The sequence below is a fragment of the Lepidochelys olivacea genome (genome assembly GCF_965140295.1).
Source record: "Lepidochelys olivacea isolate rLepOli2 genome assembly, chromosome: 7".
Classification (NCBI taxonomy): domain Eukaryota; kingdom Metazoa; phylum Chordata; order Testudines; family Cheloniidae; genus Lepidochelys; species Lepidochelys olivacea.
In genome coordinates this window covers 24305891-24333749 of record NC_140417.1, presented here as the reverse complement: position 1 = coordinate 24333749, position 27859 = coordinate 24305891, and the positions used below count along the sequence as shown (strand labels likewise).

Below are 27859 nucleotides of genomic sequence, written 5' to 3'. Positions count from 1 at the left end.
AGTCCCTGGGTGATGCTCTGAAACTGCTCCCCATGAAGCCAGTCAGGAAACTGGAGCAGTCGCCTTCCTGTGAGCAGCCTGTCTTCAGGACACAAAGCTCACACAGCTTCCACCTTCCTGGGTCTGACCTCCGAGCATTCAGCTTCCTCTGCCCCTCAGTGCACTTCCCACAGCGAGTCTGCTCAGCCGGGGCTCCTGGGGAAGCCAGAGGGTCCTGCACCCCAACTTCGCAGTCAGACGTGACTCTCAGCCAGCCAGTAAAACAGAGGTTTATTAGACGACAGGAACATGGTCTAAAACAGAGCTTGTAGGTGCAGAGATCAGGACCCCTCAGCTGGATCCATTTTGGGGGGCAGTGAGCCAGACAACCACGTCTGCACTTCACTCCAGGTCCCAGCCAGCCCCAAACTGAAACTCCCTCCAGCCCCTCCTCCTCTGGGCTTTGTCCCTTTCCTGGGCCAGGAGGTCACCTGATTCCTTTGTTCTCCAACCCTTTAGCTCTCACCTTGCAGGGGGGAAGGGCCCAGGCCATCAGTTGCCAGGAAAGAGGGTGTCGGCCATTCTCTGTGTCCAGACCCCTGCACACACCTGCCCTCTAGGGCTCTGCCATGATCATACACCCTTACCCCACCACCTAGATACTTAAGAACTGCACAGGGGAAACTGAGGCACCCCCACACTATTCAGAGGAAACATTAAGAACAGTCCCACTTCGTCACACTGGGCTAGGAAAGAAACCTCCCCCATGGGCAAGTTATTCCAGAAATGTCCACTCTGGCAGCTTTATACCTTCTGTTGACCTGCCCATGATCAGAGACTGGACTAGGTGGCTCACTGGACTGAATCAGGTTCTGCTTTTATGTTGTAACCTACGTTGTTCCAAACCTCCTTGCTGGGGTTGACAAGCCTCCTGTGGGGTGATGTGGGCCATGCAGCTACACCAACCCCTCTTTAACGTTCTCTGTCCCCATCTGGTTTTGGTAACAGAAAACTACCCTCAAGCTCTCAGAGGCATCTGACCCCAGCAGCAATGACTTTGGCTTTGTAAATATTGACATGGACACCAATACGCAGGTATTTATCTATGTTGATCTTTAAAAACCCAAGCCCTCACTCAACCCATACCCACAGTGCCTGACATAGTTGAATGTCATGGTAAAATCTCAACCACAATGGTCTTCTCTACCATTAACACAAACCCTCCATTAGCAAGCAACAAAACCCTCCCAGCCCTCGGCCCTTCCTCCTCCCCAGACACCTGGGGAATAAGATATGTCACTAATCTAGGGCTTGGGCCACCTCCCACTCCACTCTGACATGTGCTGGGGTGATTGGTGTCAGTAGGGGTCAGGGCCTCCGTTTAATGTCTCATTTCAAAGCCTTGTTTCTCAACATTGGAAATAGATATTTTCCAGACCTCTTTCTTGCTGCCACCTACGCTGATACGGTGCAGTCAGTCAGTTGACGCTCGTCTGCTATTGGCTGAGGTGCTCCCTGAGGAATGCCATAATCTCATTTGATGCAGGGGGGGCGGGACTGTTTTCTTCCCCACAGGAGCTGGGGAGTCACTGCAATGGATCTGGCCCTGCAGTGGTTGACTCCAATGGAAGCGAGATAGAGTTGGAGCTCCAAGCCAGCAGCACCCAAAAAGCCTTCAATGAACCCACCCTGGAGTCTTTAGGTCTCAAAAAGCCCGAGCTGCACTCCCTCATACTGGACTTCACCCCCGTCAACTTTGTGGATACTGTCTGCATAAAGATCCTAAAGAACGTAAGGGGAAAGGCAGGGAAAATGTCCCAGGCACAACTGCCCTGGGGACTCTCCTACAGAGCTCTGCAAATTGGGAGCATTCAGACACCCAGTGCTGGGAAGTTGAGTGCCTCAGCGCTGTTCTTCTGCTACCAGCTAAGGTGAAATCTCACCAGACACTGGCTCCAACCTGTCCCCATCCCCTCCCTAATCCCATCACCCACCACCCCTACCTCTGAGCCATTGCTGTGTGTGACAGAGGAGCTGTTCTCTCAAACATACACACCCACTCCCTCATATTGGCATTTTAACATCTTCTGCATCACCTTGTTTGCCCAGGCCTGTCAACTGTAAATTGGGCAACAAGATGTAGAGTATGTTTCACATCCCTAACTTGTCTTCCAGGCAGCCTGCTAGCCCACAGGAGATTGGCTCCAGGTCAGTGGTATCAACGAGCAGCGGGCACAAAGGGGGCCAAGGGGACATCTGGGGCTGCTTTGGGGCAGCTGGCTAGTAACCTCATACCCCATCCAATTCTGCGTGTGTTGCTGCTGCTGGGCATGGGGCATGGCCCCCAGAGACAGGAGTCTGTGGAGGGGCTCGACTCATCTCTTTGTGCTTGTGTCCATTGCAGATATTCAGAGATTTCCGGGAGATAGAAGTGGATGTGTTTCTTGTTGGCTGCCATGGTAAGGAGGCCTCAAAGCTCGGGTGCAGCAAAACTGTAGACCCTCCATTTGATAGCAAGTCCTCCCTTCAGGAGGATGTATCTTGTTGCACTGAAATCCCCTTCTTCCTTCTGGTTTCACCTTCCCTTGCCTCCTCTCCTCTCCACATCATACCAGCCTCAGATGTTACCCAGATGGAAACTGCTCACAGAACTGGTTTCAAACCCAGTGTGACTAATAGTTCAGATCCCATGTTAGGAACCAAATTCAGACCTGCTGTAAATCCCTCTGAGGTGACTCGTGTTGACATCAGCTTCTGCCATAGCTGAATTTGAGCCGGCGTGTGTGCATGGGGAATCTTTCCCAAGCCCCATTCAGGAGATCAGCCAAAGCCCTTACATGTAGGCATAATTCCCAAGGTGCAATGCCAGAGTCCGTTTATACCCCAGAACAGAGACCACATCCAGGGGAGCATTCCTGTTTCCCTGAATTCCAGCTTGGATAATTTTGCCAGCACTTCCCAAAGCAAAGAATCCCCAAGGCAAACAGTAAAAAGCGAAGAAAAAGAGAGGTGGTTCTGTGTGTGGAGGGTGGGGGTCAAGGCTGGGCACCTCAGCCAGTCCTCATGCTTTCACTCTAGGATGTCCTGGTGTTATTGTGCCACCTTCTTTCCCCCTCAGCTTCTGTCATTGACCAGCTGGAAAAGGGCAACTTCTTCAGCCAAACCATCACCAAGCACCACCTCTTTGCCTCCGTGCACGATGCTATTACCTATGTCACCAGGGGGAAGGGACAGAACATGCCACAGCCGGTCACAGTAAGCACAGTCTTTCTGCTTCACTTAGGGAAAAACAGTCTCCTTGGTAGTCCACCAGGTTTACAGATGTGAAAGCAGCATTTGTTGCCAGTTGCTGGCCGGCATGCTTCTCTCCACCAGCCATGCCAGCGTGTGTGCCTCCTCTACCCATCCTTGCCTAGCCAATGTGCTCTCTCTCCACCACCACCACTATATCTGCTGTCCTTTTTCTTAATTGCTTCTCAGTTATGCAGACCTCTGAGCAGACTCCTTCATTAACACTACCCCATTCAGGTGGCCTTCTGGGCTACTGCACATGCAGCCATGCAAGGAAATCAAGTGCATGTCCCGAAATCCTTGAGTCAGCAGGGACTAGGAGACCTGCTGAGAGAAAAAACCCAGCTCCTGCGGGAGAGAGAGACCCATTCTTCAGGCCAGTCAGAGCTGGGAACACATCACATTGGTCTTGGTCCCCTCCTGCTGGCTGATTAACAGAACAATGTTAATGAGCTGCACCCCACTTTCATCACAATGCAGAGCCTTCAGGTGGTGGTGGGGAAGCCACGGGAATGTGGAGTTATTCCAGGGAGTTGGGGAAACCAAACCAATCTCTTATTATTATTTGACTTTTTAGACTTATTCCAGCACTAAACTGTAGCCACCAGAAATAGCATCTACTGTCCCCAGGAGCTGAACAGGTGAGAGGGAGCCACCAAGGCATGTTTCCAGAGGACTCTTTGAGCTGGCTGATTTTTACAAGGGCAGGTGACATGGGATTCCCTGCCACTGGGAATCTAGCAGACACAAGATCTCCTACTGCTAAGGATCTGCTTTGGGCACTGGAGACCTGAGATCATCTGCCCTTGGGACCCCACTTAGCTACTGGACAAACTGGGAATCTATCTCAAAGATGAAATTTCCTTCTGCTGGGAATCTTCTCCAGACACAGGAGATCTGGGATCTCACGGGCTTATGAATCCACTTCACACACAAGATTTTCTGACCCTGTGAATCCCCTCAGACCCAGGAACCATCTCTGATTGTGTCTGTGTGCGTGTGCGGCTCTTTCCTTTGAGTGATGGTGTCCCTAGTCTCTGTTTGCCAGAAGCTGGGAATGAGTGACGGGATGGATCACTTGATGATTACCTGTTCTGTTCATTCCCTCTGAGGCACGTGGCATTGGCCACTGGCAGAAGACAGGATACTGGGCTAGATGGACCTTTGGTCTGACCCAGTGTGGCCATTCTTATGAAATATCACTGGAGAGAAGCTGCACTTGAGAGTTTTCCACTTGACTGTTTAATTAGATGATGCTTTTCAATAGAAATAGACAACAGTTCTATTGACAGTGCAAAACTTCCTGCAAAGAGCAATACTGAACCAGCCCGCAGTCTGGAGGCTAAGATTTTGTCCCCTCCCTGCATCCCATTTCCAACTTTGTGGGTAAAATAACCAAGAGCAAAATCCGACCTTGCCACATGGGGCAAGCTGTGACTATGCACAGATTTTATGATAGAGAGAGAACAGTAAAATCAGAGTATCACTCTCTGGCGTGCAATCCAGACCAGTAAGGGGCTGTCATCACCTGCCCTGCAACCTTGGGTGCCTCACAATGCTTTGCTGAAACTCCCAGTCTGGGCCCCTCACAAACAGCACGCAGGTCACAGCCTGAGTGTCTGTGTATAGCTGCAGCCTGCCAGCACGCTCCAGCCACACCCTGGCTTCCACCAGAATTGGTTACCACTTGCAGGGTGATTCCAACTCACTCCCAGTCCTGGATTTTCCCCAAAGAATGTGTGCTCGGCACCATACAGCCCTTTACTGGACAGTCCAGATATTTGTCTGTTGTCCCTGTACGAGGTAAACGTACAACAGTTGCTACTTTAACTGGAGTTACCAAACAGTTCAGTTTAAACACAATACTGGATTAGATTAGAATAAAGAATAAAACAAGTTTATTTAGTTACAAAGAGGGAGATTTTCAGTGAGTACAAGTTAAAGGTATTAAAGTCAGAAATGGTTACAACAGAAATAAAGATAAATCACTTTCTAGTAACTAAACTTAAACAAACTAGACTTGGTTTAAGGTAAATTCTTACCAAATGTTCCCAGCACCAGGGCTGACTAAATTTTCAAGTAGAGCCTTTCTCAGAGTTCAAAGGTTCCTTTATCTTCTCAGCTGAAAAAGCGAGTGAGAGAGAGTGAATGTATCTGGGGTGTTCCCCCCCCCCTTTTATAGGCTGGTTGCCCTTTGAAATGCATTTTCCTGAGAGTTACCCCTAGATGAAATTCCTTCCAGCTATGAGGATGGAGCTGTGAAAGAGGTTCTGTGGTGTTGGTTAAAATGTAAATTGGTCTGTTACTGCCCCCCTTCACTGCCAAAGAATGGCCACTTGACCAGTGATTGCCAATCAACTTTAATGACCCCTGGCCGGGGTGGGTCTAGCAATTTTGCCGCCCCAAGCAGTCGCTGCCGAATTGCCGCCCAAAAGCTGCTGCTCCAGGAAAAGCGGCGGAGCTGCTGCCGAATTGCCGCTGCGGGACATGGACTGCGGCCCCATTCTAATTGCCGCCCCAAGCACCTGCTTGGAAAGCTGGTGCCTGGAGCCGGCCCTGCCCCTGGCTAGAGGTGTCAGTTTGTCCTTTGCCTTTGAGAAACTGGTTTACCTGCTCCTCAAACTTGTCTGATAAACACATTTCAGTCATAACTTCAGCTTATATTCATAACTTTCCATATAATGTTACTACATACACTTCACCATGACATTATTGATCGAGTTATTAGTTTTCAAATGATACTTCACGAGGCATATTTTGTACAAAGATTATTACAGTTGTGTAGGGTGTGAATACAGGGGTTCATTCAGTGACATAGCGGTATTGCTTACTATTTATTATCAATACTGTACATTTTGTAGTGCTTTAGAAAATCATAGATGCCAGAAAAGGAAAAGACCTTTTAGATTATCCAGTCCATTAGCTGCCCAGGACAGGATTGTTCCTACAGAATATTTTCAAGTGTCCAAGCCCCACCACTTCCTTTGAAGAACTCTGCAGCTTAATGCATCTAGTAAATACAGGACCTGAAAAATGTGTTTAGTCAGTGAATAGACTATTAGACCTGTAAAGGAGTTGACAGAAAGCAGGAATTAGTTCTGATAATTAACTAGTATCTAGCCTGATTCATGTTCCACTTCTAAGACTTAATTTGAAAACATGATCTGACTTAAAGCCCATCACCTATGAATATTTCTCAATAAATTGTGTTGTTACACAAAGCAGCTATTTTTGTCATTTATTAATGTGACATTTGTCAGGGCTAGCCTCAAATCCATGTCAGTGCTGACCATTTCATCAGATTTCATCGTTATAGCCACTGTTAAATACTATGTCCTTTTGGCCTACCTTATTTATAATCATGGCCTTATTCTGCCAGGCTCTCTGAATACTTTTTGCAATTGCTTGACTTTGTTTTAAGAAGGCTAATGCTAGCTGGTGCCACGGCCACTCCGGCTTTGGAACAGCCACTAAGAAGCACAGAGAGCAACAGGGTATGAGTGACCAGATTAAATACAAAATTAATGTGCTCAAAAAACAGCTCAACCTGACCCAAACTGCTGGGGCTTGACTCACACCCTGCTTGGCTCCAACACTGTTTGGAAAGCTTGCCCCATTCTACTGCAGCTTTATACACGACTGAGTATTTTGTCAGCTGGAGATAAACTGATGGAGGTAATGCCTTGGGGCCTGACTCAGTGCTGACTGGTAGGAGGTGCGGGAGAGGGAGCAGCTGAGCTCTGAGCAGAACCGGGTTTACAATAGTGCCAAGCCCACACTGAGAAAGGGCCTATTATGGACCTGTCTAATCCATCCACATGGCTGGGTCTGGCACCTCGCCCAGGGGAGTCCAGGGCCCAGGCCTTGCTGTGTGAGTGGCTCCCAGCCAGCGGGTCCCGCTCACCTGTAGGGGGCTCGCCACCCAGCAGCTAGGCTTCACTATGCGGCTGAGCAGGGCTACTGGCCACGGGGCCAGTGGGCACAGTCAGGCTGGGTGGGCTCTTGGGGATTGCATCCTAGGGGTCTGCCCCACTCCCCAGTGTGGCTCTAGCTCCGAACAGTCTCTGCTGCCTGCCATCTGTGTGGCCCTTCCCATCTCCCCAGGGCTGAGCCACCTGGGACCGGTGCAGAGGCTGAGCTGGTCTCAGCCAGTAGGGGAAGAGGTGGGAGTTCAGGTGGCTCAGGACTGAGCCCTGAGGGAGCCCAGCCCAGGCCGGACATGCTGCCACTCCGCCCTGATCATTCCTCTCCCGAGAGGCCACAGTGATCCCTGATTTGCCCCAGGTGCACTGTCGGCTCAGCCCAGCGGACACAATCATCTCCCAGTGAGGCCAGTGAATGCAGCTGGGGGGCAGGGTGCAGGGGAGTGGGTCTCCGGAGATCTGGGGGAGGGGACACTGGGCAATGGGGGGTTGTGTGTGTTGGGGCAGTGGGGGGTCTTTATGGAGTGCTGTGCAGTTGTTGGGAGTCGGGGGCTTTGCATAAGTGCTGGGCATAAGGAGTTGGGGGGACTGGGTGGTGGAGGGGTGTGTGGTGCAGAAAAGGGCCAGGCAGGCCAGTGTGCATCTGGCAGCTGCTGGTTTGTAAACATTGCCCTTGCGCTGAACTGGGCAGAGCGCGTCCACCCTGGGCTGGGCCCCATCGTTCCTGGGCGGCCCTGTTATAGCAATAAAATAAAAACCAGCAGGATCTTATTAAAGGGAAAAAGGCAAAATACCACATTTATTGTGAATACAGAAAGAATCATAGTAAGCAGTTAGTTATAGTTATAACATTCCATTCAATCTCATATTTATTCACACATTCATTCATACAAACACACACACACACAGGTTCTGCAAGGTTGTTATCATAGTTACCAGCCTGAGAGTTGCTCATGCTAAGCCACTGGCCAGGTGGCCTGGACATGAGGAGGGAGCAGGGCCTTGTCAGATGCACATCTGATGCTCCTGGAAGTTGGTTTGCAGAATCAGACCGCAAAGTTCTCACTTTTTAGAGTCTATTTTTATAGGAATTTCTTCTTATGCCAGTCTATGGGAATTGCTTCATCATGCTGTTGCTGAATCAATCAGCAGATAGCACATTCCTGACAGCTCCCTGCTGCTAGATGTTATCTTGTTCTTTGGTTCTCCCATTCTTGAGGCTGTTGGGTGGATTCCAGTCTACCCTCCGGGGGTCCTCTGGTTATTTCCACTTGACGCCTTCTTCAGCCGATGGACACTGGATTCTTAGGCTGGCACCTCCCTGATCATTCAGTTATTATCCACACCAAGCATCCATCCACATACATCCTCTATCTCTATTTTAATCACAATTGTTAATACAACAAAAGGGCGGGGAGTCTCTGGGTGCTGTTTCTGTTGTTAGAGTATTGCTTTGAGTCTCTCTCTCTGTGAATTGCTTTGAGAACAGACTCTGTCTTAGAATGTACTAACACAATTAGCAGCTTGCAAGTTTCACACATAGAGGGAGAGAAACAGGACCAAAAACGAAGAGACCTCTTCATTAGTAATACCCTGGAATTTAAACTCTGGGGAATCAAACTCATTTGTGATTTTAATACAGAACTTCTTTAATATGATCCAACAGCCCCTCGCTCTGGGACCAATGCCCCTGCCCCCTCGCACCATGCCCCTTTGCCCCCATAGAGGCCCACAAAAGGTTAATCCGGCCCTGGCTCTGGGTTGATGAGTTTCCTGCCTGCAGACTGGACCATGCAGAGCAAGGCCAGCAAGAAGCAGCAGGTGCTTCCCTCCTATGGCCTGTCACTGGCAGGGGCCTGCTGGAAGCCTGGCCAGGGGAGCCCAAGGCTTAGCAGGAGACTAGCCTTGCCCCTGCCCAGTTCCTACGGGGCTGCATGAGCAAGGGCAAGGGCTTATCTGCCCCAGGCTGTAGGTATCCACCCCCCCTTGGGAGGGTGGGGCTCGTCCAACCGGGCAGGGGCTCATGGGCTGCAGCAAGCCAGTGCCCCGAAGGGGCAGGGCCGCGTGCCCAGTGCGATCCCTCCCTGCGCCCTTATTTGCCCGGGTAAGGAAGGACCCGCCCCGCCGGCTGAGAACAGTTTCTCATCGGCATCGGCCTCCAACCAACAGAGGGCGCAACACGGTCTCAGCCTCGCTAGACCCATTTCTGTGCATGCGCCTTTCTGCTCTAGACAGCTGTCCCAGTCTCCGCCCATGCGAGCGTCTGTCCCTGCGCATGCGTATCACCCGGCAATTTGCCTACTTGCGCGTGCGCTCCTGTGCTTTTAGGGCTCGTCTTCCTGCGCATGCGTCTTTTTCTCTCCGCTCGGGGTCAGTTCGGCCTCGGTAGGGGTGAGGGGATAAGATGGCGGCCTCCTCGGTGTGTCGGGCCGGCTGTGCCGCGGGCCGAACCCTTCTGCGGGGCCCCCGCTCCTCGGTGAGTGGCCGCGCGCCTCTGCCCCGCCGGGGCCTGGGGGAGGGGATGCGGATGGGGCCGGGGCAGGCCCAGCCGCCTTGGCCGCCGGGAAGGTCACAAGGACGGCGAGGCCCTGGGGACCGGCAGTGGCCCAGGCCTGGCTCTGTCTGCGCCCCCCCGCTGCGGCTGGGCTAAGGGATGGGGAGTGCGGTGCGGGGGCCGTTCCTCGGCAGGGTCCCTGTTCGCAGTGACCTTCCCCCGGAGCGGGGTGCGCGGGGCTGGCCGGAGGAGCCGTGCCCGTTGGGGGAGGGACAGGGCGCTGCTGTCGGGGGGGCGTGTTGCCGCGCTGGCTGGTCCGAGGCAAGCGGGCCCTTCCTTCGGGCTCCAAACTCCGCCCGGTCGGATTCCGCTTCCCCTACTGCCGAGAGCCCCGGTACACCCGCGGCCGGACCTAGCCAGCCTGCGGGCTTCGCTTCGGAGCTGGCGAAGGAGCGCGGCTGCTCCCGTTGCTTCTTGCTGTTCGATCAGTCTTACCCAGAGCGCCAACGCCGCACCTGCGGGCGGCTGAATCCTACACGGCCCCTGCCCACCCGGCAGGGATACAGCCAGCGGCCCTGGAACAGCTTGTGCAGTGCAGGTGCTGAGAGCCATTGAACCAAACTTGTAAACCCTGTACATGATGGAAACCTCTTCCGGCTGGAGGGTGCTGCAGCACCTCTACTTCCAGCACCTATACATCCCGGTAGCGTCAAAGAAGTTTAAAAGCTCGTATAGCCGCTTGTTGAAGCGCGCCCAGTTCCCATGTTTGTGCTGGGATGCTGTATACATTAGGGAGGCTTTGCTCCTGTGTAGTAGAAGGTCTCTGGCTAAGACGCTAGTCTTAACCAGACAACTAGTTGGCATCTATAAGTAGACATTTGTTTCCTGACTAAAGTCATTTAGTGTATGTTAAAACTGGGTACCGTTTCTGATGCTGTGGGGGAGCAGAGTACTGCACCTTCTGTTTGAGGTTCATAATCCAAGGAAATCCTTCTATCCAATTTGGGGTTCTATTGAATAAAATGATTTTAAAACTATTAAGACAAGCCCGTAAAAGCTTAACAAATTGTAGTTGAGAGAGGAAAATGGATGAAAGAGGAAAATAGTAATACAGATGTAGCAGGGATAGTTAAAGCAACAACTCTTTATTCTGACAGTATTATGATTATTTTAAATAGGGGAATTTCAGCAGGGAGCAAGTTCCACCTCCTAGAGCCCACCACAGCAAAGGTCCAATCATTCAACCATGACCGTGTCAGCATAATGTCAATCAGTTTTTAAAAATCAGTTCAAAGTAGCTTCAGGTGCTACACCTGCCCTGAGTCCCCCTGCCAAACTCTTTAGTTTTGCAGTTATGTTTTCCTATTTTGAAAATTTTCCCCTTTTGCTGAGTGCAGAATCCACATGGGTAAGAGCCAGTTATCTAGACAAAACAATGTAGCAGACAATGGAAAATACTGTCAAAATGCACAGAACAAACTGTCACAGATCCACAGCAGTGCTGCTATGCCCTGGCTTTGGAGCAATCTCCAGGAGGAACCTGTTCAGTGTGGTAGACCATGTACAGGTCTTGCTCTTCCTTCAGAGCAGGCTATGCCACCTCTTTAGACTGAACCTCTGTGGCTTCAGCACTCCTACTTCATACTGTGAGCTCTGTTCACCAAGTCCACCTGAGGGAAACCCCTGGTAGAGACTTTTATGCTTTTCAGGAATTAATGCACCTCCCCAGGTATTTACAGGGATGCTCAAACAGTACTATCAAAACACTCAGGTTTACTGCTGAACTGGAGCACAGCACTGGAAGTCCTTAAATTAGCATAGAGAACTGAAGTTTAAAGCATAGTTCAAGTCCATTCTGGTTAGTCCAGAGCCCAGCCAAGCTGTTGTGAACCCTCATGTTCAGGCTGTGTCTCTCTTTAGCCATCTGACCTCCCTGGTCATTTTCAGGTGAGAGCCCTTGCTCCTTCCAGCAGCCAACTCTTAACCCACCCACGGTCCTTTGTTCTCGACCTGTGGGATTTTGCTTTGCTTTCCTGCTGAGAAGTGGGGAAAGCCATCTTTCTGTGGGTCCTTGGTTGCTGGGTGTCAGTGTTCTGGTGATTGGATTTGCCATTGATATGGGGTTGGCCATGTCAGTCTTTTAACCCCTTGTCAGTCTTCTGACCCCTTCAAGCTCAGACACTTGTCAACATTCTCTTATGTCTCTGACAGCACAGCTGTGCTGCTATAGTACTTCAGTGAAGACACTACCTATGCTGACAGGGAGGGCTTCTCCAGTCAGGTTAGTTAATCCACCTCCCTGAGAGGCAGTAGCTTTGTAAACGTGAGAATTCTGTCAAATTAGCGCTGTCTACACTGGGGGTTAGGTTGGTTTAACTGCGTCACTTAGGGGTGTGGATTTTCCACACCCCTGAGCAATGTAGTTATACTGATGTAATTTCCTAATGTATTTCTGGGCCTAGCTTGCCCTGAGACCAAATGGTCGTCCATCCTCCCCCACCCCATAGCCATACAAAATATAGGGGAAACGGAGGTACACAGGATTCACAAAACTATTACATAAAATTTCCACTTTGTCACACAAATTAAATGTAAAAAAATTGGAGAAAATAATTCTCACCCTTTGAATCTATCTTCTCCTCCATATCAAGTAAGGACTTCTTGTCTTTGTTTTCAGATCTCTGCATAATTCTTCACCCTTCCCTTCTTATTGGCCCATATTTTGTGTTGCCCATCTATTGCCTCTTCTGCTGGTGATACCACCCTCAACTCTCTTTTTGTCTGATTCTCCTATGAGTATCTGCATGCCTTACTCCATGCTCATCTCTAAAAATGAGCTGGTCTGCAAGGCCTTTTCCCTTTCTACATTCAAAAGCTTCCTGAAGACCCATTTCTACCATGTTTGTTGTTGCTTGTGGATTAAGTCTGTCTTAATTTGTTTATCTTACTGATTCATGGCCAGTTAGAACTGGGGGCGGGGAAGTGGACCTGAGCCTTAAGCTGTGCTGGGGGATCCCCCCCCCCCCATCTTCCACAGTGGTGCTTGGGATCTCATCTCCTCTTACCCTCGCCATACACACTTCGGTCCTCCCCCTGCCATCAGCCCCATTTTGTCTCCATCATCTTTAATAAAAGTCAGGGACAGGTCATGGGAGTCTGTGAATTTTTATTTGTTGCCTGTGACCTGTACTTGAATTTTACTAAAAATAACTGAGACAAAATCTTAACCTCAATAATAAGTGGTGTTGCTCTATGCTGAAGCTGAAAGAACGGGTAAGGGCTTTGAATCTGAAGTGACATAGTTGATTTTAATCTGCTACATATATTGTAAATACATAGATCTTGATTCTTTACAGTGGCTGCTTATAATGTATCGCTTTCATTGTGTTATCCCTACAATGGAGAGGATGTATGTACACTGTACACTTGGTACAGATCTACCAAGATATATACTTTGTGAGATGAGTGTTTGATAAATGGGGATATACAAACCTGAAGGACAACATAAACTCTCATTGCTTATCTGTCCCAAATCTTAGCATAGGAAAGAAAAGTAAAGAGGTACAGATATCAGTCTCTGGAGACCCATGGTGTAGATTATGATTTTGGGATGAGGTTAAAGCCCTGCAAAAGATCTCAATTTATGTTAAGAATGCCTAACAATGGGACCACTTCCAAACTCCTGCTTCTGGGGTTTGCCTTGAGCCCACTTGATTGCTCTCATCCTTTTCCCTTCAACCTGTGAAGATCGCCCCCCCCCCACCCCCATGCTCATGTATCCAGAGATCTCAGAAACTGGCAGATCTTATAATTTAAAATATATATGTTAATGGTTAGGGACCTACTGTGGGAAAGCTTTAGCAAGTGAAACTGTGTTCTGCTGGATTAGTTTATTATGTCTGCACCGTCATGTGACTCTTGGCAATCTATATGTTGGTAGCTCTGTACTATAGTGAGTTGCTGTTTGATGGTGGCTTTCTCTTTAGCCAGCCTTGATGAGTTTGGGGAGAAATCGAGGTGCAGCTACCTATGCCCAAGCACTCCATAACATTCCAGAGACGCAAGTTACCTCTCTGGATAATGGCCTCCGTGTGGCTTCTGAGGAATCCGGCCAGCCTACGTGCACAGTAAGTTTAAGATGGGTTTGGAATCATCCCATGATCACTGTTAACTTAGTTCAGGTAATGTACTAGTCTTTCAAAGCCCGTGTTGGAACCAAGGTTAGCAGCAGAGATTCAGCCATTTGTGTTTACTTGTCTGTGGCTCTAGGCAAACTGGAGCTTAAATAAAAGGCACAACTTGCTTTGGAATGAGTCGACAAATGTCTCAAAAGTCCATTGATGCTCTCATGCTCTGCCCAGATCTCCCACCTGCGTTTGCATGGAAGTAGCTTTCAGACTTACTTACGCTTAACTCTGACAGCCATTCATTGCTTAATACATCTTTGATAAAATTCTGAAAATTATTCTCTTATGTGGCAAGGTAAATGGTATAAATAGACTAGATTATTTAAAAAAAAAAATACTTACACTGCCACCAGCATTGAAGGGCATGTCCTGGTACTAGCAGTGGGGTTGTCTTAAACTCCAGGTGTTACACTTAGTGACAGGAAACTTGCATATTTTGCTAGTTGTATTTCCTAATTGTATTTATTCACCTCATCTATCTTCTGTTAGGTGGGTGTGTGGATTGGGGTAGGTAGCCGTTACGAAAGTGAGAAGAACAATGGAGCAGGATACTTTGTGGAACATCTGGCATTCAAGGTGAGATGATGTGCTAGGTCTGGTACTTTTCATGGGAATTGACCCTATGTAACTACTTACGATTGAACTATCACTCTGGGCTCTGAGCTTTTCTGTCTGACTTTAATTTATATGTGGTTCTGATTCCTGTGGGTCAAATACATGTTAGAAAATTGGACTTCTTCCACTTGCCACTGCTTAAGATGTGTGGGCACCAAAGCATGAACACACCTTTTTGTGTAAGTTAGAAGGAAAATGAGCTTAAGCTCTTCAGGGCAGGAAGTGTTCTTGTTTGTCATATTGCTTAGCAGAATGGGATCCCAATCCTGATCTGGACCTCTGGATTCCACTGTAATACAAATAAGGGGCTTTTTTAGGTACCTATGAGGGCAAAATAAAAGTTCAAGCTGCCCTCTCTGTTAAAAAGGCATTTTATCTGTGAATGTGCACTGAATCTTTGTACTGACTCCCATAGTCAGTGTTCAGGGGACTCTACTCTTGCCACTACCCAGGGGATTTACGTGCCTAACTCTCTCTAGTGTTTCCCATGCTAGTCATGGGATAATATTAACTGGCTCTGAACAGCGAATTTACCAGTCAGTGGCATGAAAATCAATGGCAGTGCGCTGCATACAAGAAGGGTGTGCAGAGGTCCTTGTGACGAACTCCTGAACTTCCAGAACAATTTTTCTATGCAGTTAAGTATTTTAAACAATGCAAATTTAGCCCACTTTTTTAAAAAAAAAAGAACCCTAATTTATTTAAACTTAACATCAGTAATTTTATTTTTATTTATATGAATTGTGTGTAAATATATGAAAATTACTAAAAATGAAGCACTCTTGCTTTGCTACTCGTGTAGTTTGTGGCAAAGGAAGTTGCTCACAATTTGGATATATGACAAGTTGGAGACTTACTGCTAATATTGGGGAAAAGAAAAGGAGTACTTGTGGCACCTTAGAGACTAAGCAATTTATTTGAGCATAAGCTTTCGTGAGCTACAAAATCCGATGAAGTGAGCTGTAGCTCACAAAAGTTTATGCTCAACAGCTCACTTCATCAGATTTTGTAGCTCACGAAAGCTTATGCTCAAATTGCTTAGTCTCTAAGGTGCCACGAGTACTCCTTTTCTTTTTGCGAATACAGACTAACACGGCTGTTACTCTGAAACCTGCTAATATTGGGGTAACTCATTTACTGGAGAAACCAGTGTAGAAAACTTGTATTAGTATTTAGCCCACATTAAATAAACAGTGCTGTAAATAACTTTCCTTATGGCTGAGTGTCTCTAGCCTTTTAATAATGCAGCCACCTGCTGAGCAGCACTTTTTTAGTGCAAGCAGGCCTTCCTGCTGAATAGTAGCCATACTATGGTAGCTTTCACTGGGAGATCAGCCTCACTTCATGGTGACAAGCATTTTAGGGCATTCTGAAAATTACATTTGTCCTAATTAGTAAGTACCTATTGGCATCTGATGGGAATGAAACATAGCTACTTCTAAAATGGCACCCTGAGTTCTGTGAAGATCTGTGTCATTAATTTAGTTCTTTAGTTGTCAGGGAAAAACCTAACCAATTTCTAGCTACATTTGTTTCTTTTAGGGCACAAAGAAACGTCCTTGTGCCACTTTTGAAAAGGAATTGGAGAGTATGGGTGCTCACCTCAACTGTTATACCTCCCGGGAGCAGACTGCCTACTTCATGAAAGCCCTGTCCAAAGACCTGCCCAGAGGTAGTGTGACCATTGGTCTATTAAGTCTCTGATCAAGAGCTTGAGGGCAGAGAAATATTAGTTTTGGTTTGTTTGTTTTTAATGTCTCTTGTTATGTGCCAGTGGGATAAAGCAGGGACTCCAAGGCTATGATTCACTTAGTACCCAGGGAATCTGAGCATTTGCAGATCCTGAATAGTTAATTGATGAGCATATAGTCATGGAATGGTGCTCAAGCCTTCAGCTTCATATTCTTCTAAAATAAGCCTTTGCGGCCTACCATACTACTGTATATAGCCTTTAATAATGTTGCTGGGTGAGAGAGTGACTTTGATCATCCTTTGCCGTACTGTGAGGTTTGGGAAGATGGGTAGCGTTAACTCAGTTAAGAAATCTGATGAGGTTCAATAAGGATAAGTGCAGGGTCCTGCACTTAGGACGGAAGAACCCAATGCACAGCTACAGACTAGGGACCGAATGGCTAGGCAGCAGTTCTGCGGAAAAGGACCTAGGGTGACTGTGGACGAGAAGCTGGATATGAGTCAGCAGTGTGCCCTTGTTGCCAAGAAGGCCAATGGCATTTTGGGATGTATAAGTAGGGGCATAGCGAGCAGATCGAGGGACGTGATCGTTCCCCTCTATTCGACATTGGTGAGGCCTCATCTGGAGTACTGTGTCCAGTTTTGGGCCCCACACTTCAAGAAGGATGTGGATAAATTGGAGAGAGTCCAGCGAAGGGCAACAAAAATGATTAGGGGACTGGAACACATGAGTTATGAGGAGAGGCTGAGGGAGCTGGGATTGTTTAGCCTGCAGAAGAGAAGAATGAGGGGGGATTTGATAGCTGCTTTCAACTACCTGAAAGGGGGTTCCAAAGAGGATGGCTCTAGACTGTTCTCAATGGTAGCAGATGACGGAACAAGGAGTAATGGTCTCAAGTTGCAGTGGGGGAGGTTTAGATTGGATATTAGGAAAAACTTTTTCACTGAGAGGGTGGTGAAACACTGGAATGCATTACCTAGGGAGGTGGTAGAATCTCCTTCCTTAGAGGTTTTTAAGGTCAGGCTTGACAAAGCCCTGGCTGGGATGATTTAACTGGGAATTGGTCCTGCTTCGAGCAGGGGGTTGGACTAGATGACCTTCTGGGGTCCCTTCCAACCCTGATATTCTATGATTCTATGATTAACGGTCAGAAATGCTCAATGGAGCTCCTGTGGGTTCTGTTTTCAGTGCAGCTCCTTGCTGCCATATGCAGATTTCATGTGTCTTTTGGGAAGTAGTATTTTCCCACAAGAGCAAGGACCTACAGGACTAGCTATGACAAACCATAGACATAGCAAGTTTTTTGCAAGTGTCCTACACATTTGACTCCTGACATGCAGCCTCATCTCTTCCAGTTTTAGGCACCCACACTGCATTGCCAGCGTACGGAACCCCTGAACTGCTATGTAATTCCTGTACCAGTCTTATAATGCCTCTGAAAAGCAAAATGTTGTTATGCCAAGATGAGAAATGATTTTTAATGTTGAAATTTCTACCTATTGAAACCATTCAATTTTATCTGTTTTGTGACCCGATGGAGACTTGAACCTAGGTGAACAGCTAGTATGTAGCCCATTTTGCCCCACATACCCTATCCCATCATGGTCTCCTACATTCCCCCTTTTTTGCTGAGTCTTGGTAGAGTGTTTATTTCAGTCCATACCCCTTCCTTCTCCAGATTATGACCTGTCTTCAGTTTCTTGCTGCAGTCTGTAGTGGCCAGGTAAAGAAATTGCTGAAATTGTGTGTGTGTATTATAGCTGTCGAGATTCTGGCTGACATTGTGCAGAACTGCAGCCTAGAGGATTCTGAGATCGAGAAGGAACGGAGCACCATCCTTCAGGAGCTGCAGGAAATTGACAGCAACTTGACAGATGTAGTCTTTGACTATCTTCATGCGACTGCTTTCCAAGGCACTGCCCTGAGCCGCACTGTCGAGGGAACCACTGAGAACATCAAGTGAGCAGCAAATCCACTCTTTTAGGTCTGGAGTATGATATACACCCAAAGACAGTCCTCCTTCCGCTAACACACAATGCTTGGGAGCACACAGTTCCTGTTATGGATCACTGAACTTGATAAAAAGGGAGCTGCATAACCACAACTACATGCAACTGTGTGCAGTGAGGGTGGAAAGGTCTTTGCTAGTAAAGCACATCAGCAACAAAAGTATTTGCACAAGGAAGGCAAGCCAACCCTACCCATTTGCACGCAGCAGGTAGTGCTATACACGTGGCTGATCTGTTCACCATAGACTTACAATTTTTGCCTTGACTCTGTGCTTCCCACTGCTGGTGATGGATGCTGTATTATCAATTTTGGAGTTTGAAGTCCTGTTGTACTAGGCCTGATCCTAGGGCGAGCAGTGCTACACAAGCTTCTCTCACATATTCTCCACCATTGTGCCTCAGCCCTAACTAGGGGGGATTGACTGTTTAGGCCAAGAGTGCAGCCCTCTCCTGTATCTAGTCTGTGGTGCCTCTGAGATCACCAGCTAGGAGTGCCATTATGGTGGTGGCCTTGACCATGGACACTTACCCATTAGCAAGTAGATAGAGATCACGTCACTTCACATAGGCTACTAAACAACCATTGGAAAGTAATGATTTCTGGTCACAAGTGATATAGGCTGGATTTGAACTGGAGACATAGAAGTGAAAGGTTCAGTATCCTAGTCCCAATTCCCTAAGCATTGTGGTCTCCAGGGTACAGCACAGGGGAGGGCTAGATGACCGATTCCCAGGAGATGTTCTTACTGTAACCAAGGGAGTATTGTCTCTTCCGTTGTATTGAGTACCTGCCTTCCCTGACCACCCAGCCCTCACAGCTCAACCTATCTCCTCCATACTTGGATTGTTGGGATATTAAAATGTTGTGTATGCTCTTTAGGCGTCTGACTCGTGCAGATCTAGCCGCCTACATTGACACTCACTACAAGGCCCCTCGCATGGTCCTCGCAGCTGCTGGAGGTAAGTGCTAGTTTTCTGGGACTCTAGGAGCGGGGTTCTCTCAACAAAATTTTTGGTGGCCTCAGAGTGCAGCCACCAACTCTTGCTGGTGGCTGCTGACAATTTTTCCTAAAATACTTAATTAACTGTAGGAAAAACAAACAAATATGCACATATACACGTCCAAAGCATTGTGATTTGTGTAGGGGTTATTTTCAAACTCAGTAATAAAAGTAATGTACCGTTGTCTCTGTTCTTTACTGGACCTAAACAGAAAAGAAACAAAAATAAGGTGCTTTGCGTGTTCTTGTCTTCCGTTGTTTTTTTTTTAAGATTTGTTAGCTGGGTGACAGGCAGTGAAAAGTGATATTAACTAACATACAGATATCACTTTTCATGGCAGATTTATTCAGCTCCCAGCTTACTGGGGCTAAATTAAGCCCTCTCTGGGGAGGTAGGTAAGGAAGCAGTGGGGGGCCAGCACCTGGGGCCGAGGACCAGAGACTGCTGCTGTGCAGCTGAAGTCCGGGGTTGGAGGGTGCAATGGGGGCCAGGGATGATGGAGATAGGATGAGCCTGCTGCTGGAGCCCATGGATGGAGAAGGCAGCGGGGCCCAGGGCGACGGGCACGGGGTGGTGAGCCGGAGGCCAGCACCCACCGCCCAGCTGGGGCCAGATCCTGGAGCCATTTGGCCAGAGCCTGGGGGATGGAGCCCGCTGCCATGCAGCCGGAGCCCAGGGCTGGAGGAGGCAGCGGGGCCCAGGGCGACGGGCACGGGGTGGTGAGCCGGAGGCCAGCACCCACCGCCCAGCTGGGGCCAGATCCTGGAGCCATTTGGCCAGAGCCTGGGGGATGGAGCCCGCTGCCATGCAGCCGGAGCCCAGGGCTGGAGGAGGCAGTGGGGACCAGGGCAACAGGGGGGAGTGGTGAGCCTGGGAATAGAGCCCACTGCCATGTGGGTAGAGCCCATGACCAGAGCCCGCCACCCCAGGGCTGAAGCCTGAGCCCCACTACTCGCAGGATATGTGGGGAACTCACACCAGCTGCCTGTTCCTCTGGCATTTCTGGTTTCAGAGTGGGGCAGGGCCCAATCACTACTGGCAGCCCCAGGGGAGGAGCTGCAGTTTCACCTCCCCCGCCCCCCATCACCACCAAGGAGGCTGTGGCCACAAGAAAAGGCAGCCATGGTGGCCGTGTTTGAGAAACAATGCTCTAGGAAGTCTTGATATTTTAAAATTGATGTTTAGACTCCAAAGTGGTCTCTCTCAGGCTCTTTTCTGTCATATGGAACATAATATTTTTTTTTCTTCCTTGCATTTCAGAGGCTCAAGCAGCTGTACTGATTTCTTGTACCTTCTGTTCCCCTTTCCAGGTGTTTCCCACACAGAATTGGTAGACCTTGCTAGGCAGCACTTGAGTGGAGTTCCCTTTGAATACAAGGAGGATGCGGTGCCCATCCCCCCACCCTGCCGTTTCACTGGGAGTGAGGTAAATTCTTCTCAGCAACAGCAGATTGCTTTGAGTACAAAGCATACCTTTGTGACATTATCCCCTGGTCACTTAGGGGATGAAATCTCTGTGTAAACTTGTATGTTTTCTTTATGTGAGTAGATGGCACCTCAGTCCTGACCAACAGCAGGCCCCGCTGTTCTAGTCTTGAGACCCCTACCGAGCTCTGCCAGTCTTGCAGAAATGTTTTGGTTGTAGATGTGATCAAAATCCCCTAGGAACTTATTGAGGCTAGTACTTTCATCTATGACCTAATGGAGTCTAGAAACCAGATGCATCTGGTGATGTGAATGGGACATTACATACAAGAACTTAAAGGTGAAAGGCTAGCTGATCTTGCCCATGACCGCACCAAATCCCCTAATTTATCAACCCATGCTTTGTATAAGACCCTGGAGAGAAGGCCACAATGCTCACTCTGCTCTTACCATGCCCCTTGATGTTTTTCAGATCCGTGTCAGAGATGACGCCTTACCCTTGGCTCATGTTGCTATTGCAGTGGAGGGCCCAGGATGGTCCAATCCAGACAATATTCCCCTTCTTGTAGCTAACTTGATCATAGGGCGCTATGACCGCACCTTTGGTGGTGGTAAGGTAAGAAACTTGGGAGCATGGCGTTGAGTCAGCTGTAGTGACTTAACATTATGATCTCCTTGAGCGGGAAGCTGTTATGTATAATATTGAATTCTGAAATGTTCCCATGAAATGGAGTTTGTGAATCCAGAAGGCAGGATAGAAATGCTGACCAGGGCTGATCTGGGACACCTCTTGGGCTGGATGGGGTGTGGCAAGGAGGTCCTGCTAGCTGTCTCTGGAGAGCTAAATGCAGCTTTCTCGGAGAGGATTGCTGCACAGCAGATCCTCAGCAATATAGAATAGGACTGAGTAGGACAATTCCCAGCAAGGTGCTCGCACCCCTGAGTATCCTTTCCGTAAACTTGTCCTGTGATGCAACAATGAAATGTTCATTTAGTGGTGATAGTATTTAAGCAGGGCAGGGTAATGTGTATCCCTAAGACACAGGCACATCTTACAACTGCAGTGTGGTGAGGACCTGTTTAAAACCCAATGTACACCTCTCTTATCTCTGTATAGAGACTCCCTCTGGCAGGGCATGCCTGTAGTATAGTCCACTCTAATTTCAGGCCACCTACTCCCTATATCCCCCCACTTTTCTTGTGGTACCCTTCTGGAATGGTACCAAGTACCACCTTCAGAGTGCAGTGCTGGGAAAGGAGGAAGTTTAGTGAGATGTAAAAGCCTTCAGCAGGCTGTACACTCTTTCTACCATGAAAGCTTGTCATCTCTGTAGGGTAGAGCCTGGAGTGCCCCCGTGAGCTCTGTACCTTGTTTGCTCTTCTAACCCTATAACCACTCAGGGGGAGGCATTTGAACTGTCAAAGGAAAGGTGAGCATTTGAATCACTGAGGGTGTTTACTTATGTGCAGAATCAATCCAGCAGGCTGGCTACAATTGCAGTAGAGAATAAACTCTGTCAAAGTTTCCAGACCTTCAACACTTGCTACTCTGACACAGGCCTCTTTGGACTCCATTTTGTTTCTGATGCTCTGAACATAGAAGATACACTGCATTTTGCTCAGGGAGAGTGGTGAGTGTGATTTGCTGCATGTAATCAGTCCCTATTATGGAGACTAGATCTAGCAGAGAACTTATTGTATCCTACAAAGTTCAAGCCCACATACTGTCAAGAAGAGTCCTGTGCTTTCTAGAGTTTTATCTCATGTTAATCCTTTCCTGTGCGGCTTCCACAACTTACCTTGAGAAGAAACTCTTCAGGCTGTAAGAGAAATGACTCCTCATATCCCACCTGAATCTTCCTTTGTCTTAATCTCACCCCATTGTTCTAGTTTTATCCCCCTGACCTCCCTGAATGATGGCTGTGGTCCCTGTTTGTTTTGGTGCATTAGAGGTTGTTCTAGTGTTGGGGTCTCTTATCCCCAAACAAGGTTGCCTTTCCCAGAGCATGTGAAAGGCACAGTCTGTTCATCATGTTACACTTAAGAAAGGTGACCTGGTGATACATAATGCACAGTCTGAGTCCTGTTGACTGACTGGTAAATGCCTTGGTGCTGGAGACCATTCATTGCCAGGAGGCAATGTAAAGGCACTTTACATTGTTTAGTCTTTCTTAGAGTTTGATGTGTCTTCCAGCAGTGCCTAGAGGCTACAACCAGAATTGGAGAAGCCCCCTGTGCTAGGAACTGTACGCATAGAGCAGGAAACAGTCCTTGCCCCCGAGAGGTTGCTATCTAAATACACTGGGTGGGAGAAAGGGATGTAAGACTTGTAGGAAACCTACCAAACTGCACAGAACCCTCAGGAATTGGAATCCCTTGACAGTGGTCAGTGACTGACTCCCATTTTGCAACCCTTAACAACCCTAGCAGCAGAGATTGTGAGTGATTGAAGTTTATAACAGGACTAACAGCTGGCAGCATGCCCTGGTCCCTTTGCTTTCTTGTTGCTGCCAAGTTGGAGTGACACACCTGCCATTGAGGTGCTCCCAATTGTGACTGCTCGGGTAAGGTATTTGTCATTTCCCCCCATGTATGCTCTGACTAGACTTGCATTGAGCTTGCTTCAGTCAGCTGTCAGTTTTCTGTGCTACTTGTTGTTGAGTTCTTAGCCACTCTGAACAATACATGGGGAAGGTTAGTTCTTGGTGTATTAGTTAGTAGCAAGAGGGTTGAAGACCTAGTATTCAGTTTGTATAAGAGGTTGAAAATCGAGGGGCAGTGTTCAAAATAAATGTGGGTGGAGGTAATCGCTTCTCATCTTGTACTAGTGGAATGTCTTTGAGAGCCCCTTATTCCTTCTGATTCCTGTTCAGGATGCGTCTGTGCACCAGTGCAACAGATGGGGAGGTGAAGAGAGCCAAGAACATCCTACGGAATGCCCTGGTGGCTCAGCTGGATGGTATGTTCTAATCTAAGGAACAGCTGCTTTGCATTTTTTAACAGCTCCAAGTTCTGGCCTTCCTGGAAAGGAGGAGCTCTGGCTAGAAGCAAGGTGCTACTGGCAAGCAGTGTGCAAGGTTGCTCCTCAGCCCTGACCTGGCGTATCCTCTGTTTCTGTCCTAGGTTACCACCCCAGCTTTGTTAATTCTGAATCCTAGTCTGTAACGCTCCATGCTATCCTGAATCCATGGGTCTCTCCTGAGCAAAGGTGGCAGTGCCAAAACAAATTAGGCACCACCCTTGTGATGCCGACCAAGGGCAAGGTTGAGACCATCAAGCTGATTTCAGTTATGACCCAAGTTAGGTGTGAACCATGGTCTCCAGAGGTGGAAGTCATAATGCATTTCTCTGTTCCCCACTGGAGCTGCCTGGGATGGCCTACTAAAGGAGCACGTGGGTGCTGGGTTATTGGAAGCTGGCTAATGGTATGGGCTGCTTGCATACTTTTTTCCAAACTGGTGGTCATGCTATGACTAAGGCTAGGATTTTGTCATGGTTACTTTTACTAAAAGTCATGGACAGGTCATGGGCAATAAACAAAAATTCACAGAAGCCGTGACCTGTCTGACTTTTGCTGCTTTGGCTCCATGGTTTCCCCTGCCACCGTGGTGGCTCTCAGCTGTGGGGTTCCCCACGCTGCTGGCAGCAGCTGGAAACTGCAGGGGGGGGGGGTTCCCTCCACCCATGGCAGCTGGGAGCTACAAGGTGACCATATTTCCCAAAGAGAAAATGGGGCACCCCCAGCCACTCGCCCAAGGCATCCCCCATGCGAGGCTGTCACCTGTCATTGGAACCCTGAGAAAGGGCCTCCTCAGGAGTCTGTCACTGCAACCTTGCAGGGGGCCCCCTATTGCTGCTGTCACCAGAATCCTGGCCAGGGCCCCGCTGGCTGCCAGCTCCAGAGTCCTGCAGCGCTGGGGCTGAAGCAGAGAATGTGTCAGAGGTCTCTGGAAGTCACAGATTCCATGACTTCCAGGACATAAACATAACGTTAGCTGTGATGTGTTGGAAGGCCTTTGACTGTCTTGCTCAAAACGTGAGGTCTTTCCTAACGAATCTCTACATCTTTCCCAGGTACCACACCTTTATGTGAAAATATTGGGAGTCATCTTTTGAACTATGGACGCCGTATATCTTTAGCTGAGTGGGATGCCAGAATTGCTGTACGTATCAGTTGTTACGGGAGCCCAATTAACCTTACTCCAGATGTTTGTTACTGGGCATAAAACTTGCTGCTGAGAAACTGGGCATCTAAGGCACTTACCTGTTTAGTTAGACTGTTTATCCTGGCAAGTCAGAGGCAGGGTCAGTGTTAAACAACTGAAATATATGTATCGTGGAATTGCCAAAATAAGGCTATACTTGTGTTCTGTGTTGTCACACCACCTTCCTGCACCCTAGGTCTAGATGCTGGTTCGTCCCTTGTAGGTTAGTAGTACAACATATAACCATGTTAAGTGACTTGCGTGCCTATAGCATTAGTGATGTGCCTCATTTGAGTGAATCCACCTCTGAGGAGGTGGCCAGGATACAGTTTCAGCCGGAAAGGTTTCAGTGAGTATATGCCAGTTAAACCCTCTCTAACCAGAAGCCGGAACTAGAAATGGTTTGAGAGATTCCACCCAGAATATTTTACTCATGAGCAGAAAGCTGGTTCATAAAGTTCTCCTTTGCTTATCCATTTGGCTTTGCTATTGCAGCATTAGAGTAATATTGAGAGGGAAGTGTTCTTTAACAGGTATTTCAGGGCATCTTCCCTAAAGGCTCCCCTTGTGCTGACTCTTCCTTCTGGTCAAGTATGGCTCTTGTTGAACTCTTAATCTTCACTTCTAAGTTGATTTGTCAGACTCCCTCATTTTTAATACTTATCCCCAAGCTCCCTCTGTAAGATACATAGTGGGTGCAGTCTTGCAAGAGCCATATAATAAGGAGCTTCGTTGCCTGGCCCTGTGTGTGCAATCTCTGGCACTTGTGGAGCACTACATCTGATACATAACTTGAGGGACTTTAGTTACATAGACCGGAACGGGTTTCCATATCCTGCCAAGAGGAATTTCTCATGGAGACTGTAAGCTGTCCTGGCAGACAAGTAGCCAAATAACTTCAAAGCAGCATCATATTGAACAGATAAGCAGAAAGGGTCAAATCTCTTGGTCTTTGGCAGTCTGATTGTGTGGTAGTTGAGTGAGTGGCTTTTAGTTTGTGTAAATGTGTGTCTATCAGAAACATGATTTGTTGCCTGTTCTTGTCATTTCCTGTTAGGCTGTGGATGCCAGGATGGTACAGGAGGTCTGCAGCAAATACATCTATGACAAATGCCCAGCAGTTGCAGCAGTAGGTAAGTGACCTGGTTATACGCACAGGTTGAAAAGCAACCAACATTGTTGAGTCTTTGTTTATAATGGAGAGCAAGGTGTCTGCTTGGTGGATCTCTGGCAGTTTTCTGTATAAAGTAATTTTGTAGTTCTGGCTTTTCTCCCTCTAATTTACCCTTCTGGTAACTTCACTACTGTCTCCCCTGCCTTTGTGCATCGATATGCTGAAGCATGTTCATCAGAGTATGTTTTGAAAATCTAGTTAGGTACAGCTGCTAAGACAATGGCTTTGGGCTGCTGGCTAGCCTCCCACTCTGTTACAGGCTACAGAGATGTGATTAACAATGGAGTTTCAATCTGAGTGGGGTCCGCAATAGTGCCCGCCAAATGTCATCTCCTTACTCTGTGGTGACATCAGTCAATGTAAGAATCAATGGGCTGGACTCCTTGCAGTGCTACTCTGCCATGTCTGTCTGTCGGCCAAGGAGATGTTCCCCTTGGAAAACTTGCCCAAGCATCTTCCCTCCCTTAAGGGCCTGGTGGATTCCCCTCCTCCGCACAGTGATCTCCAAGATTAAGTTTGAATCTTCAAAGGGGAGCTATAAGAAAAGGGGTTTCCAAGACAAATGGGAAATAGTGTTAAAAACCACTGTCCAGTTAAACTGTCTTTATAGACTTGTTTCTTCCTACTGTTGGACTGAGGTTTTAATGTAAGGATTTGAGTCTGTGTGGTGGCATCATTGGATCAGAGAGCAATAGAATTGAGAAGCTGACGGTGGATCTCTTCACTTTATTCTAAGTGACTAATTCTCCTCTGCCTACTCAGGTCCCATCGAACAGCTCCCAGACTACAACCGGATCCGCAGCGCCATGTACTGGCTCCGTTTCTAGGCTGTGCCTCCTGCAGAATGGAAATGGAGACGTCTTGGGCTGGGATGGTGCTCCCAAGGGGTGGATCTGTGTCTGAATCTCCTGTGTGGCAGTGGCAAGATGGACCTTGCTGTAAGCGCTGTACAAACATTTGTCTTAACTGTTAAAACTAACCGAGCCAAATAAATATAATTTAAATGGAGTTGGCTCTCATGGGTGTTTATGGCAAAGTGCCACTGTTGGCTAGGTGTGGGGTGGAAGTTCTTTCATGAACCTCTCCAAGTTGGTGACACACTGGACCAGCATTAGCACTGGCAAAAATGCAACTTTAGTAGCTGGGCTGTGATAGGGTATACTGAGTTAAGTGATGCCTGGAGTCATTGCTCTTGCCTTTCACCTTTGCAGACCAGTATAACACGCAGGTGGCTGAAGACCAACAGGGACGCTGTTGGTCTGGATTGGGGTGCATTGAGGAGGGCCATGGAGAAGGAATCTTGCAAAGCCTTTTGATATTTGGGCCTCTTGTCAGTTTCTATAAATGCTCCAAAGTTCCTTCTTCCCTTGAAGGAAAATGGAAAAAAATGTTTTGCTTCCCTTCGCTGTGGGATTGCACTCTGTGTTTGCTGTTCAGTCACTGCCATAGCCTGCAGAGACACCTTTGACACTGGTCTCTCGTTCTGTGGCACCAGGCTAGAACAGAAAGATGAATGTCTCTAATTTTCACTCTTCCTTAATACAGCTCTTCCTTGCGCCTCTTTACAGTGCCTACAAACAGAACTGTTACTCACCGGCACCTTTTTGATGGGCACAGATTAGCTGGCTTCACCCAAGGGGTTGCTTAGTATTTTATTTCTCTGTGCCCTGAGTCAAGGGGCAACCTTGGACTAAAATTTTGCTTTCAGAAACAAGTTCATCTGCTCTGCTGCTACCCAGCAAGCATCAGCATTTGAACAGCCACAAAGATCAGGAGCGAAAGTGATAGAGCTGCCATCCAATTGGGCAGTACATGTAAGGAGAGTGGTAGCCTTGTGCTCTGTGATGAAACTTAACTGTATT

The 27859-nt window shown here is 48.0% G+C and overlaps 2 protein-coding genes across 5 annotated transcripts in view; both read left to right on the top strand.

Moving 5' to 3' along the window:
* The window catches only part of SLC26A6 (solute carrier family 26 member 6), a 29469-nt gene extending 23007 nt beyond the window's left edge, over nt 1-6462 (top strand). For 2 of the 4 annotated variants that reach the window (XM_084633483.1, XM_084633482.1), the window contains exons 17-21: nt 988-1074; nt 1555-1770; nt 2384-2438; nt 3098-3234; nt 3848-6462. In XM_084633483.1, the coding sequence (XP_084489609.1) occupies nt 988-1074; nt 1555-1770; nt 2384-2438; nt 3098-3234; nt 3848-3871 (519 nt within the window). In that variant the 3' untranslated portion in view covers nt 3872-6462. The remainder of the gene's footprint in view (nt 1-987; nt 1075-1554; nt 1771-2383; nt 2439-3097; nt 3235-3847) is intronic. The other 2 variants (XM_084633484.1, XM_084633485.1) reach the window with 2 other exon arrangements.
* A 3048-nt stretch (nt 6463-9510) lies between these two features.
* On the top strand, nt 9511-27005 carry UQCRC1 (ubiquinol-cytochrome c reductase core protein 1). Its single transcript, XM_084635353.1, has 13 exons — nt 9511-9669; nt 13674-13814; nt 14364-14450; nt 16032-16161; nt 17943-18141; nt 19072-19151; nt 20504-20619; nt 21091-21234; nt 22089-22249; nt 23492-23577; nt 24693-24781; nt 25881-25956; nt 26760-27005. Exons 1-13 carry the CDS (start codon nt 9598-9600, stop codon nt 26822-26824), a joined length of 1446 nt encoding a protein of 481 aa, XP_084491479.1. The 5' UTR covers nt 9511-9597; the 3' UTR covers nt 26825-27005.
* Nucleotides 27006-27859: the final 854 nt, after the last annotated feature.

Coding starts and splice junctions, on each gene's coding strand:
- UQCRC1 (XM_084635353.1), top strand. CDS start 9,598: ATGGCGGCCTCCTCGGTGTGTCGGGCCGGCTGTGCCGCGGGCCGAACC. Junction 13,815..14,363: donor CCGGCCAGCCTACGTGCACA/GTAAGTTTAAGA, acceptor ATCTTCTGTTAG/GTGGGTGTGTGGATTGGGGT. Junction 16,162..17,942: donor GTCCAAAGACCTGCCCAGAG/GTAGTGTGACCA, acceptor TGTGTATTATAG/CTGTCGAGATTCTGGCTGAC.